This window comes from Grammomys surdaster, unplaced genomic scaffold (assembly GCF_004785775.1).
Source record: "Grammomys surdaster isolate TR1022 unplaced genomic scaffold, NIH_TR_1.0 125460, whole genome shotgun sequence".
Taxonomy (NCBI): Eukaryota; Metazoa; Chordata; class Mammalia; order Rodentia; family Muridae; genus Grammomys; species Grammomys surdaster.
Genome location: NW_021620323.1, coordinates 650,395 through 665,180, shown reverse-complemented (window position 1 = coordinate 665,180; position 14,786 = coordinate 650,395). Strand labels below are relative to the sequence as shown.

Here is a 14,786-nt window from a genome sequence, read left to right as displayed (position 1 = left end):
GAAAACACCTTTTGAGTTATACCCAGCGTGTATTATTTTACACTTTGGGAGCAATGATGGCAAAAAGAAATCAAAACGATTGACCCTCCTTGCAGGGGAAACGAATGCCGACATCTTAGCCGTGCGTGACAACCGAAGAGTGCCCGTCGTGTTCTATCCATAGCCTTAAACAAGAGTGTGGCACGTTCACACTTATTTGAGGGACCCAACTCAAGTATACCAAGGAAGCCCTTTTAGGTAACAGTTGCACCGTCATTTCCGTAGTGCACAGAGTGTGCCTTAAACAGAATGGACAGCTTTTCCTAATGTAGAGATTGAGTCTTTATAAAACAGCGAGTGACAGGCAAGCCCTCGCCCTCTGTTCCCACAGGGGCTAATGCCAGCTCCATCCATTAGTATGGGTCATGAAGTTCGTAGCTCGCACAGCCCTGTTGTTTTGAAGGACGTTGTTTTCTAAGATAACTGCAGCTTTAAGAATGGAGTGAGCAGTAGAGCGGGAGCCCCTCCCCCTTTTCCTGACCCTCTCCAAGCCTTGCATACAATGCAGCAGGCTCACAGTGGCCAGTCTCCTTCCGTACCCTCATGCCACTCTGTTGACTTGTTTGCTTTCTTTTACTTTTCTTTTCAGACCTCTCTGTTAGATGATTTTTGTTTTCCCCCTTTAGGGCTTTGAGGTTGAAGAGCCTAATTTCCCATCGTGTAGACCATTTAATTTTCTCTCACGTTTTCCCCATTTGCTTGACAAACCACTGTGACGTCTTAGTTTACATGTCTCCGTGTCTGTTGAAAATCCAGTTCAAATACCGCATGTTCCCATTGTTTTCTTTCCTCCTGAATCTCTCTTCATATCTCAAGCAGATGTATCCAATCTCTCATTCTTTTAGAAATAATAATAATTATTTAAAAAAAATATGTACTGGCGAAGGCTAAACCCTTCTCCCATTCCATAGTTAATATCGTGTCTTGGTTTAATTTCTGTGACCCATACTTAGGAACCCTCCAACATTTCTGCATTTGCCCTCCATGCCTATGGTGTCTCTGGGCCAGTCTTGCACAGTAATCTCTGCTGGATCATTTGGTACTGTCACTGTGACTGATGCAGTCTGCAGGGCTGCAGGCCAACTTTGACCTTGAGAAGCCTAAGGCCATTGCTATTAAACATACTATTAAGTAGCAAACACAACTCGAAATAACGAGAAGTCCTCACAATGAAAAGTCAAGGCTGCTTTTGCTGGGAATCTAATTTGTTGAACCCTTGCTCTGACTAAGTTGCTGAAACTCAGAAATCCTTCATCATGTTACAATAAATCATTTTACTTTCTTTTATATATCAGCTACTCTTAGGCCAGATAGCCTGAGCAGACAGACATAATGCGAGTTGTCCAGAGTGAGTCACCCCACCTGCTGTCTGTCTTGTTGTTGGATGGTGCTTGTGGACCCTGGTCCTGTCAGTATGAAAGATGCCTGACTCTGTTCCACATGAATTCCTTGTATCTGTCCATTTTTTTTCCCATTCCCTTTTTTTGTTTAACTTCATCTCCAGAAAAAAGGAAATGTTAGAACGTTGTTTAAAAGTTGCTTGCCAGTTTTGTGGGCTTCTGTTGTGCGTTGCCTTTTTTTGGTTTCCGTTCTGTGGCTTGTTCCTTTTTAATTTAGTGTTGTTTAGGACAAATTCTGTTGATTTTTATTTTATGAACCATGGTCTTGTATTTCAAAACGTAAACGTCACTTACGAATTGCTTTGCATTAACTATGCAAGGGCATGGAGTGAAGTCTTGTTTGTAAATGTGTCAAAAAATTGGACCAAAACCTGATTGATGAACTACTGTGTCCCCCAAATTGATAAAGTAATATTCTGTATGCCATTTTCCCTCCCTGGAAAACAGTATCATTTTTATAACACTTCTCCCTGTTATCTAAGGGTGGCAACTATTTACCGTTGGGAATGCGGGAAAGCCTGGCACCATTGGAGTGCTAGGTTTCAAATTCAACTTTGTCCTGAACGACATTAAAACGTTTTGTATAGGAAAAGTGAAGTTTCTCGAGGAAGGCGCTGAGGCAGTAACGGTAACCCCGCCCTTTTCTGTTGCAGGACATTCACTGAACAATGCCCGGGACACAAGTGCCATGGATACTCTACCGCTCAATGGTAACTTCAACAACAGCTATTCACTGCGCAAGGCGGACTACCACGACGGCGTGCAGGTCGTGGACTGTGGACTAAGTCTGAATGACACCGCGTTTGAGAAAATGATCATTTCAGAGTTAGTGCACAACAACCTCCGGGGTGGCAGCAAAACCCACAACTTAGAGCTCAAGCTCCCGGTTAAACCTGTGATCGGCGGCAGCAGCAGTGAAGATGACGCCATTGTGGCTGACGCCTCATCTTTGATGCACGGAGACAACCCTGGGCTGGAGTTCCGCCACAAAGAGCTGGAGGCGCCGCTCATCCCTCAGCGGACTCACTCGCTTCTGTACCAACCCCAGAAAAAAGTGAAGCCGGAAGCAACCGACAGCTACGTCTCCCAGCTGACGGCCGAGGCTGACGATCACCTCCAGTCCCCCAACAGAGACTCTCTGTACACGAGCATGCCCAACCTAAGAGACTCTCCCTACCCGGAGAGCAGCCCGGACATGGCGGAGGACCTGTCTCCCTCCAGGAGGAGTGAGAACGAGGACATTTACTATAAAAGTATGCCCAATCTTGGAGCTGGCCGCCAGCTCCAGATGTGCTATCAGATCAGCAGAGGCAATAGCGATGGTTACATCATCCCCATCAACAAAGAAGGGTGCATCCCGGAGGGTGACGTCAGGGAAGGACAGATGCAGCTGGTAACAAGTCTTTAATAGTACAGCTAAGGAATTCCTAGGGCCACACGCAAGTATTAATTGATAAAGACGCTGGCAGCGGGCCCTGCAGCTCCCTCCAACTCGGCCAGAAGAATGGGCTGTGTTGGCCCGTGGCGCTCAACTGTAGGAAAACAAAACAGACTGAACCTCGCAGTTCTGTGAATTTTTATAAAACATGCAAAAACTTTGTATATACACAGAGTATACTAAATTGAATTATTTGTTACAAAGAAAAAAAAAAAGAAATGCCAACCAGGTATTTTACGTTTCTGCTGCTGTGTAGAGAGATTGTAAAAGAAACAAGAGCCCCTCCCAGCCATGTTACTTGCGGCAGTTGGTGAACTAAGTCTGTAAATAGGGCCCTACCGGTTTTTTGGTTTTTTGTTTTTGTTTTTGTAGGCCTGCATTGTATTATATACAAGACGTAGGCTTTAAGATCCTGTGGGACAAATTGACTGTATCTTACTTTTCCTGACACGACTTGGAAAAGCAGGAGAGAGATTCTGCACCCGTTTGCACTTCCCTGCAAACCTTTTACATTAAGGCAACCATTGAAACCATGTTAACCCAGTAGCAATGAAGCCACAGGCCTTATTTCAATGTCTACTCAACTGTACAATGAACTATTCTCATGAAAAAAAATGGCTAAAGAAATTATATTTTGTTCTATTGCTAGGGTAAAATAAATACATTTGTGTCCAACTAAGATATCATTAAAATAATTTTAAAAGAGTTTGGAGAAAATATTGTGTCGAGCTCTTGGTTGCACAAAATAGACAATGTTTCTTCCTCCACCCGTCCTGGAGACCTCTGCTCATCTTTGTTGATTTCCCGCTGTAGACAGCGTCTGCTGGGAACACTTAGTCCCCTTCCGTACATTTAAATCTCTTATTGCCAAAAGAGTGTGTTTTATGGGGAGAAAAACTCTTTGAAGTCCTGCCATGCCTTGCACAAATGTGGGGAAATCTGGAGGTCTTGAGTCAACCCTCTGTTTATTCTGGAACAGAGGGGAAGGGGTCACTTGGCACTTCTCACAAACTTTCTAGTGAACAAAAGGTGCCTATTCTTTTTTTAAAAAAATAAAATAAATAAAAATAAAATAAAACAGAAATATTACTCTTCCATATTCCTTCTGCCTATATTTAGTAATTAATTTATTTTATGGTAAAGTTCTAACGACGTGTAAATTGTTTCAGCAAAGCTCTGCTCTCCTTTCAAGCCCTTTGTGTAAAGCTGTTAGTATCGAGCCTACCACTAATATCCAGTGTAAAGTTTAACACGGTTTGACAGTAAATAAATGTGAATTTTTTCAAGTAGTAACGTGCACTTTTATGTATGTTAAGCAGTAGACACGACCAAGGCGGTCCTTTCCTACCCCATCCCCCCTTCTGCTTAGGAAACTTCAGACTGTAACCATAGTTACCTAAAAGAATGCAAGCAAATTTGCCCACTTATCCTTTACAGTGAGAAGAATAGATTTGTATCCTAATTATCTCTCACACAGACACAAAATCTGTAAAATGAGTTGTAGTGGGAACTAAAAATTCTGTAAAATAAATGAAGGATTATAATTCTAACACTAAATTTGGACAGAAAAATACACCTGATTTTTTTTCCTTCAATAGATTTCTAAGTATTATGCAAAGGATAGTTTCCTGAAACACAGGCTCCCAGTTTGTGAATCGTTAAAAATAGACTCCTTGGAGTGGCAAGGTCTATAATGATGGAAAGATCTTGCTCCAGATGTAAAACTTACAATTAACTTTCCGCAGACAGATCTTTCTGGTTTGTAATGTGGTCGTCTCTACCAAAGTCTTCTCAAGCGTGGTCTCAGATGCTTCTCAGTAAGACATTGCTTTCCATGAACACAATGGGATATGCCTATGGAATTTTAAATGGGTATTCTTTAGAGATATTTATTAGTTCATGTGTGTGAGTGTTTTGTCTGTGTGTGTGTGTCTACTACACACATGCCTACTACATTCAGAGGCCAGAGAAGAGTACCAGATCCCCCGAAACTGAAGTTAGCTGTAAGCTGCCATGTGGGTGCTGGGAATTGAACCTGAGTTTTCTGTAACAGCATCTGAAGTGCTGAGCCATCTCCCGAGCCGCAAGAAAAATAATTTTCAAACTTGTATTCATATAGCTCCTGGAGGACACAGTAGACCCTAGAAATGTTTGAAGGCAAGCCATACGGTCACGTGTCATCAATATCCAAGTGGGAACGGACTCCATCAGAAGCTCAGAGTCCATTTGATTGACTGGCTAAAATGCCCAGCGTTTATGAAACATTGCTAGAAGAGTGTTACAAAAAGCAGGCACTGGCATTTCAGCCTTGTTGCAAAATCCAGAGTCTTAAACTCCACACTAATTTTTGTATATAAACTAGACAGCATCAGCCTGTTTTCATCATGAATTTAAAAAAAAAAACTAATAAGAAAAAAGAAAAGGAAAGGTCATGTGGACTTTTTAGTTAGTCCCGTTTGTTTCTCTCCCAAGTCAGTTCTCAGAACTCTAAAATGATGAGAACTAGTACCTGATATCTAAGTGGTTAGTGGTCTGTTTATAAAAATCATTTTCACTAGTCTTTACCCCAAACAATACAACTTAGAAATTCATTCATCTTTGCTGCCAAAAATTAAAAAAAATAAAAAGAATATGTATATGTTGCTTTCAATCTTCTACAGGATCCCTCCTAGCACAAGGTAACTTTTAAGTTTAAAACTATGAATCTACTGGCTAGATGTGTATGCGAACATGTCTGTGTGAGCACATGCTCACACACATGCGTGCACAGGCACTCATGTGTTGGATGGATGAACTTGTCTCTAAGGATGGGCACATGTGTCTGTCAGAAGTTAACTTTAAGGTATCTTTGTTAATTACTTCAGTCTATTTTTGAGAAAGAGTCTCCCTGAACTCTGAGCTCACCACTTTAGAGAGAATAGCTAGCCTGAGAGTTTTCAAATCTTCCTGTCTCTCCCTGCAGCACTGGGGTACTAACATAGGCTGGGATCCGAACTGAGGTCCTCAAGCCTGTTTGTCACAGTCACTTTTCACACTGAGCCATAACTCCAGCCCCAAACTTTTTTTTTTAATGTTTTTAACTGCTGATAGCTTTTTTTATTTGTCCACTTGCTTTGAGTCTGCCCAAGTACTCCTGGATACACAGTTCTTACAGCCCTGTTTGGTTGTCTCAATGAGCTTAAAATGTCGCTTTGCCATTGCTTTCCCTAGGAATAACTTCTGTCTGTCTGGAAATAAGAAGAAAGCTGTCATCTGTTTATCTTAGATGTGCTTGATACCAGTTCATCTAGAGTCTCCTTTTCTAGAAAAGCCTCTCATTCTGTCTGGGAAAGTGTAGTTTACACAGTTCTACGTCAGTGTACGTAGTGATCATTTGAGTGAAAACTACTGCAATCTCACACACATACAAACCGGACAAATTCCTTGCCTGCTCTCAAAAAGGCAGATCTCATGTGCCTTCTTTTTCTGAGGGCAGAAGGAAGATGTTCAAGATGTTTCATGTATTCAGATGTGTAGAGTGGGGGTTGGGGGGGTGATTTTATGTTTCTCTCAATTCAAGCTTAAAACTCAGGCTTACACGTGAACTTTACTCTGCTTCAGTGGGGTGGGATGGGCCCAAATACTTGAACTATAAAATTTTTACTCCTTATAATTTTTCTTTAAAAAAGTAACAACTTGAAAGAATTGCCACCCAGCAAGATTTCTGGAAGGAAGCCATCTTGTCTTATTTCTTGACCCTTCCTTTTCTATAAGGATGGTCCCCAGCACATTTCACAAAGAAAGTAGTTCCAGATCACCCCCCTTTCCATCGAATGGCTGCATTAAATCTCAAGCTTCAGTAGGAAAACTTACAGGCGAGTGGAAAAAAATAGATGAGGTTGCTTCCCAGTGTAATAAAATTAAGATGTTTTGGGTGAGAGTGTCTCCCAGATGCTCCCTGCCCATTGCTTTGAGACCTCAAAGTGCACACAGACCAGTGCGTGAGCGTTCGAGTTTGGATGGCTAGGACCAGATCTGAGAGAAATCATGACGGTCTTCACTACTGTTCACAGTGGGAATTTCTGTTGGGTCAGATTGAGTCTCCAAAAGATCATACGCGAGGTTAGCCGAGACCACCACCAAGCCGGAAAGTGTGAGCGTCTGGAGGGTACAGCATCTTCAAGCAACTTGGGCTTTGCCCATATTACTTGTGCATCTTTGGGGAGAACATCCTACTAGTAGGAGCTGACAGGCACCCAAAGTTCACCTGGAGGTAATGTGTCCACTGATCTGAACTGGGAAGTCCAGAGACGCATCTTCCTGTCAAAAACAAACAAACAAAACATGAACAATAACTTTGACATTCCCAGGTAATTAATGTGTGTGTTTTTCAGTAGACCTCTCCCCAGCTCCCTGGCATACTCCTCCCTCCCCTGAAGGTATTCCTGTTCTTCTCAGAAGTCTTGACAGGCAGGTTTGATCTTAAAAGCCTATTGTTTCTGGAAGTTTTTCTCAATAGAGTGTAAGATGTCATTATGTATACAGGCCTTAGTGTTACAGATGAGTGTTTAAAGTTAGAACTAATACCTAGGGAAGTCAGTGCCAGTGAGCTTACAGCTGCTATAGATCACACCACACACACACACATACACACACACACACCTACGCACATCTTTCTATTATGTGCTTATTGAAACTGAAAGACAAAAACCTTGTGGAAATGTTTAAAAGGCGTAGTTATCCTTAAGCAAGCCAGTGCTGTGAGCCTAAGAGACCAGCGATGGCGGATCAGTCTGTGCATAGCTCTTCACAAGCATTTTTGAATTATGAGTCAGAATCCGGCTCTTGAAAAAGCATTTTAGCAATTCCAGCCATGTGGCTTTCTCATTTGACTTTATTAGGAAAAAAACAAAAAACAAAACAAACAAACAAACAAAAAATCCTTTGCTGCTCTAAAAGAACTGCAGGGACAAAAATGGAGAAGAGACTGAGGGAAAGGCGGTCCAGTGACCAGCCCAAATTGGGATCCATCTCAAAGGGAGGCCCCAACGCTTGACACTATTACTGATGCTATGATGTGCTTACAAACAGGAACCTAGCATCACTGCCCTCGGAAAGGTCCAAGAAGAAGCTGAAAGAGTCAGATGCAGGCAGATATGTGCACCCAACCAATGGACTGAAGTTCAACCCCTGTGGTTGAATGAGGGAAAGGCTGGAAGAAGCTGAGGAGGAAGGCGACCCCATAGGAAGACCAGCAGTCACAACAAACCTGGACCCCTGAGACACTGAGTCACCAAGCATACACCAGCTGGTACAAGGCCCCTGACACATAGACAGCAGAGGCCTGCCTGGTCCGGCCTCAGAGAAGATGCACCTAACCCTTGAGAGACTTGTGGCTCCAGGGAGTGGGGAGACCTGGGAGTTGGGGGTGGGGGTGGGGACATCCTCTTGGAGATGGGGGTGGGAAGGTGAGGTGAGGAGAAATCGGTTGAGGAATTGTCAGAGGGTGGACCGGGAGGGAGGGGGATAGTGATCAGACTGTGAAAAAAAGATTAAAGATAATAATAATGATGATAATAACAATAATAAAGGGACTGACAAGAACCATAGAGATCTAACAAGAGCAATAATCATAGCTTCTTACACCCAAACATAGGCTGATTTTTAAAAGATAAACTAAGTAGTTTTGTGGCATCACTGTGTCGTGTTGAAACAGGAATACATTTGCCACCATGTACCTTTTCATAGTTGCTGGTGGAGCTGGCCAGCTGCGGCTAACGCTGCGTGGTATTTACTCAGTCCTCTTCCCAATCCTCCTGGAATTTTAATTTCAAACTTTTACAGAAAAAGAAAGAAAGAAGGAGGGAGGGAGGGAAGGAGGGAGGGAGGGAGGGAGGGAGAGAGAGAGAGAGAGAGAGAGAGAGAGAGAGAGAGAGAGAGAGAAAGAAAAAGAATTTTCTCAAGGGCTCCTGGCTAGCAAATGACATCACCCACTTCAGAAGTCTTCTTTGAGTCTGAACTTCTGACCAACTTAATTTGCTTGGAGGTCAGAGAAGATCCCTCTATCTCATGGTTTGGTCTCTGCCTTCAGGGACAGGGTATCTCTGTTGGTTTAGAATCCACAGAGCTGGAAAAAGAAAATGAACTGGAGACAGTTTCTGAGATACAAACTCCTGGTAAAGATAGTCTACTTGACTAAAACAAACAAACAAACAAACAACAAAACAAAACACAACAACAAAAGAGCTAAAAACAAAAAGTAAAAACCAAAACAAAATAAAGCAAACACAAAAAACAGTTTCCGGAAGCAGATCCGTTAACCAGGCTGAAAATCAAATGTGATACTGACCATACTGGTTATTGATTTATCACTTTGGCTATAACTCAATCAAAAAATCTTCTAGAAGAAGTTGTAACATAGGAAAAATATGAAGATTTGAATCACAGCATCCAATTTCTGATCTTTACATGACTAATAAAATAATACTGCTTACACACTTTGCAGTTGAGCCAAAACACACACACTCTTCTGCCGTCCCTCCTTCTCTCTCTCTGCGCCTCTCTCTCTCTCTCTCTCTCTCTCTCTCTCTCTCTCTCTCTCACACACACACACACACACACACACACACACACCCCTAAGATGTTAAAGACTTTATTTTTATTTCCCTGAACAACCAAGCACTAAAACCCGCCAAAGCTGTGTGAAGAAAATCACAGTACCTCTGTTTCCTTATGCTCTTTTGATGTGTTGTTTACATTTTTAAAGTTCGTTTTATCGTTGAGGGTTTTCAGATATTGTCATCTCCCTGTCTTTTCACTGTCTGAACAGAAACGTGATATTTTGCTTTAAACAAGTAAAACGTTCACTAAAATAAGATGTTTTTCAGGGCCCTACCCCTGTGGCCCTTTGTGACAGTTCTGTGTCCCATGCCAACTAAGCCTTCCCACATGCTGGGCAATAGACATTTGCCTCTCACAGGGTTACCACTGGCCCCTTGCTCTTTCTGAGCCTTGGCAATAAGTCCCACAGTTGCTCTCAGCTCCCGAGGCCACGTGGTCTAGTGGCTAGGAACTAGAGTTTAGAGTGTGCTTAATTCTCTTCAGCTTTCGCCACAGGCTGACCCTACTAAACGCCCATCCCCCCACCCCCTCCGACCCCTGAGAGCTCCCCTTCAGCCAGCCTGCAACTAAGCCTTATACACCTTGCTTACTCAGGACTGCTTCAGAGGGGAAGGGAGGGTACAGTGGGAGCAGGGAATTTGCTCCCTGGGCTCCAGGCGGGCTGAGACAGTCTGTAGCTTCTGGCCAGCTGTCCTGGCTGCTGGATGGTTTATTGATGCTCTGGCCTCTGTCCCTGCTTCTGCCCCTCCCTCCATCCCTTTCTTCCCATCAAGTGCTTTCCGAATTTTGAGGGTTTTTTTCTCCTGAAATTTTTTTATTACTTTACTCTTATGGCCATACTTTTTAATATCTCATCTTTTTGTTTTATGATTTAGCCTTTTTTATTCATGTATATGTATTTTTTTCTGCCTCTGTTCTTTTCTGCCTCTATGTTCTTCTAGCGTCATAACTTTCTTTTCAAAACTCTTAAACACTGGCCAGGCATGGCAGCTCTACCTGGAATCCCAGCAGCACTCAGGAGACTTCCACAAGGGAATGGGATTTAAGGACAGCCTGGACTATACTAGACACTTGTCAAAAAGAATTAAAAAAAAGAAAGAAAGAAAGAAAGAAAGAAAGAAAGAAAGAAAGAAAGAAAGAAAGAAAATCATATATTTTTGTTATTTCAAAAATATATAAATTATAAAATTGCTTGTATTTACATTTCTCCTTATTTCTACTCATTGAAAAAATGAAGTCTCCTCTCTCTGCCCCTCTCCCTTGCCTTCTATAGTAACTGCCATTTTACCCTGCAGCAGCAGGTGCCACATCAGGAGAGAGCACCTTAAATGGCAGAAGCTGTGTAGACTATGGATGAGTCTTCAGTGACAGAGAGACATAAAGTGGGTTGCCCCTACTGCCGTCCTGGCTGGCAGCTGGGTCACTCCCCGTGTACTGTGTCCTCTTGGGACACTTTTTGTGACTCTCAGATCTTTCCAGTCATCTTCCCCGTATCTGATACAACTTAACTCTAACCCTAACCCTAAACACTCACCCTGATTCATCTTACCCCTACAGGTCCTTTTAGAAGGGTCACTCGAGTGACTCATTTTCCTTCAGTCCGTGGAACATTTGTTTTAACTACTTGAATCAGCTCATGTAAAATGTAGTCAAACTAACTGTGAGAACAAGCACGCCAGACTCGCTGCATTGGTCCGACCTCATTGCATTGGCCTCTGTTCAAATCACTGTCTGATTTTTGACTCACTCAAAAGAGAAGATGGATTTGCTAGGTGTCACTTTTTACGGGGGGCGGGGGTGGATTTGCCATCAGTTTGGGGCTCTAAAACTACAAACCTGGGTGGAAAACCTTTGACTCTGCAGAAACGGACTTTTGACGACCCACCCAATGCCAGGACTTTTGCTGAACGGGCTGGTTTAATCGTGTAAACATACCTTCAGAGTTGATTAACTAATATAATAATTACAACATCTTACACTTATCTAAAACATCTATATTTAACGTTTTTAAAATATTTATCCCTTTCTTACGTATTTACCCGATTTCAGCGTTCCTTTATATGCTAATATATTAGTGTCGATCATTTAATGAAACGGAGGTATTAGAATCCGTGCGGCTTCGGCTGCTCACAGACACGGGCTTAAGCCTCTTCTCTCTTACTTAACCTCTCCTAAATTGTTTCCTCCTCCGGAAAATTGGAATCAGCCTACCTTGCCCAGGGTTAGCCCGAGGATTATCAGTAATATATGTAAAGAGCCTCCTTGCCATCCGCTGCCAGAACAGGCAGTGACTCCATAGCAGCCTCTTTCATTAGGAAGATCGTAAGCAGCATAAATACCTCCTCATGACTTCAAGTTTGAGAAAAACAATCAGCCAGCGAGACTTCTGGTTCGCCATTATCTTCCTCCAGCCTCCTGGCCAGGAAACATTTTCAGGTGCATCCTGTGAACAACAGCCCTGGGCCACCAGGCTCCTGTCTGTAAGGAATGCCTTTCTTCATGTGGCCCAATGGGCTCCTCAGCTCTTCGCAGTAATCTATGTTAGGGAAAGAAAAAGGAGAACAGGCCCCAGCCCCCCACCCCCACATAGGATTAATTTAGCTAATTTACAAAGTACACATGCCCAGCTTTCACCTGAGTCCGCATCCTCTTTCTCTCACACCTTCTCACTCTTTCCTGGATAGAGTTGTATAGTTCCTTTCTCTCAGTGGCTGGAGTTAATTTAGCGGGTACTATGAGAATGGTTGCACAGACATGAGCAGCCTTACCCTGCCCTGGTCACGGTGATGATTATCTACTGAGCACCCGTTTTTTGACTAAACTCTTTATGGAGAGCATTGTCTCACTTGTCTTTAAGATTCTCATTCTTGTACCAAGTCTGTAACCAAATAATTTTTGTATTTTGTAAGTGAAAAATAGGTTTGGCAAGGTGGAATAGCTGTTAAAGATGAAAACTTGAGTCAAGAGAAAGTCTGAGGTCTTTATTAACTGCAAATGGCTGTCCCAGACAGGAAAGAGAGAATTATTTCTTTGTTTGTTATTTAGACAAGTCTCGATATAAAACCCAGGCTAAGCCCAACCTCTTGATCTTTCTGCCTCAATCCTCCCTTCTCCCAGTGTTAAGGAAAAGCACCTTGCTTTTCAAGGATATTTACAACCCAACAACACAAAGGCTTAGCTCCTTTGAGAACATAGGAGAGAGCAGTTGACTGATGGAGTCCTGAGAAAATTTAAGGAGACAGTGTTGGATCTGGGATTTGGAGGATAGGTAGGATTTTGTTGGATGAACCCAGTGCAGAGGAATGAGTTAGAAAGATGGAAAAGTGTAGGAGAAGCAGCAGGTGGGGTGATCTGCAGAGGAAAGGCACAGTGGAACACGGTCAGGGAGACAGCCCAGGATAGCCTAAGCTGATGCTCTAGTGAGCTCTGCATAGAGAGCCAGGAGCTGCTGCACTGTGCCCAGGTCACGGCAAAGAAGGCGAAGCAGTGTTAGCTCTGGGTGCATTCTCTCACATCATCTCTTCAAGCTTGAGGCCCTGGACAGACATCATTGCAAACCAAGGACACAGCACGTGGAGGGAGCCTGAGTCGGACTGTGAGTGGTGTAGGAGGAACACGGAGGGAGCCTCTTGCCTTGTCAGCATCATTTAGTCCTGACTAACTCAGAGAAAGACCCTTCATTGTGCATTGTGGCTGTGAGGGAACTCCTGAGGAGACTCTTTTCGGGGAAAGAGAGTTTTGTTTCAGTCCTTGATCCAGGCGGGTGTCAGAACGTCCTGGCAGGAAGAGTGTGCCGGCCATACCGGTTCCCATCACGACAGCTGATGAGACCCAGGAGCTGGTTGCCGCCTTCTCCCTGAATCCCATCGGAGATCCTCAGCCTGTATGATGGAGCTACCCACATCAAGAGAGTGTTTTCTCAATCCAATCAAGTTATCAAAACAAAACACCACAGTTGATACTTCTTAAATTTCCTCCATAAGAACATAATATAAATAGTTCGAACATCAAGAAACAAATGCAGAAACAGGAACTTCCTCTGTCCTGTATATTACAACTCCAAATACAACACATCTGACTTCCAGCTCTGTAGTTCACTCTTGCCTACACTTAACTGTATAAGCATGGATATTGCAGTATAAAACCTTATATGTGGTTTATCAACATTGTGTTCACCAAATTCCCCCTTGCAAGAGTGTACAGTTGTGGCTCTTACTGTGTTTGCTATATAAAGTTCCACGGATAATATTATTGTATATTGCATATTTTCCCTTGGATTCTTTTCCTTCTGTCCTTTTAAAATGTGGTCAGCCCAAAACCTCAACAAGTTAGAGACTCAGTCTTCAGCCATAGAGCTAGAAAGTACAGTATGGGGAGTCTGAGCCAGTGTCATCTTACTTAAAAGCCTAAAGGGCAGTATACCATAAGCTTGATTTCATATTTAGACAAGAACTGTAATAGTTGATGAATTGATCAAAGACGTGTTATGTTTGGGGAAGATCCCTAGCTTCCAAGAGCACCGTAAGGAATGGAGATTCCTCATAATATTCCAATAAACACGCTGCCAGCAGATGCCATGAAAACACTGATACCCGTGTACAGCATCTTTGGTAGCAGGTCCACTAGTCTAAGAACTTCACTTGTATTTATTCCTATGGGCCATCCCCCCCAAAACCAACTCTATGGAGGTGGGCAGATGAAGATGCTCTGCCATGCTGTGTGGCTCTTTCTTCCTACCCCATCCTTAGTAAGTGAGCAGGGGAATGATGTTCACGTCCAGGCATGGAGCGTGATCCAGTGTACCAACCACACCTTTAGAAAATGTAAGTTATAACTGATGTTGTAGTGAGGATACCGACCTAACCAGGATTCAATGAGGGACCGACATATCCAATAGAGAGGTGAATAGTGAAGAAGAGATGTTGGTTTATGACTCTGGAGAGGCATTATTGCGAACAGAAGACAGAGATAATAAAAAAAAAAGAGCCCGGGTCAGGAATGAGGGTAGCGTACAGAACGACTAGAAATAAAGCAAAGACTGAGAGAGTGAGGGCTTAACCAGGTGTGGTTGGGATCCTGGAGACATGGATGGAGGAGTGGGATCTACGGGTAGCTGTCTTCCTGGGTTCTTGCATCCTAATTGAGCACATTGGTCTCTAGAGCGTAACACATATTTTATCTGCACAAAGGCTAGCACACTGTTACATTGACAAGGTGTCAATGTTCAAACTTTGTTTTATCTTACTCTGGTTATTCTGGAGTGATGCTCCTCCTTTGCTGCTGCTGCCACTGCCCCTGTCACCGCCACC

General features: G+C 43.1%; 1 protein-coding gene across 6 annotated transcripts in view; it reads left to right on the top strand.

Moving 5' to 3' along the window:
* Nucleotides 1-4,166, top strand: part of Adgrl2 (adhesion G protein-coupled receptor L2) — a 176,354-nt gene extending 172,188 nt beyond the window's left edge. For 4 of the 6 annotated variants that reach the window (XM_028786262.1, XM_028786261.1, XM_028786264.1 and 1 more), the window contains one exon: nt 2,093-4,166. In XM_028786262.1, the coding sequence (XP_028642095.1) occupies nt 2,093-2,847 (755 nt within the window). In that variant the 3' untranslated portion in view covers nt 2,848-4,166. The remainder of the gene's footprint in view (nt 1-2,092) is intronic. The other 2 variants (XM_028786266.1, XM_028786265.1) reach the window with 1 other exon arrangement.
* Nucleotides 4,167-14,786: the final 10,620 nt, after the last annotated feature.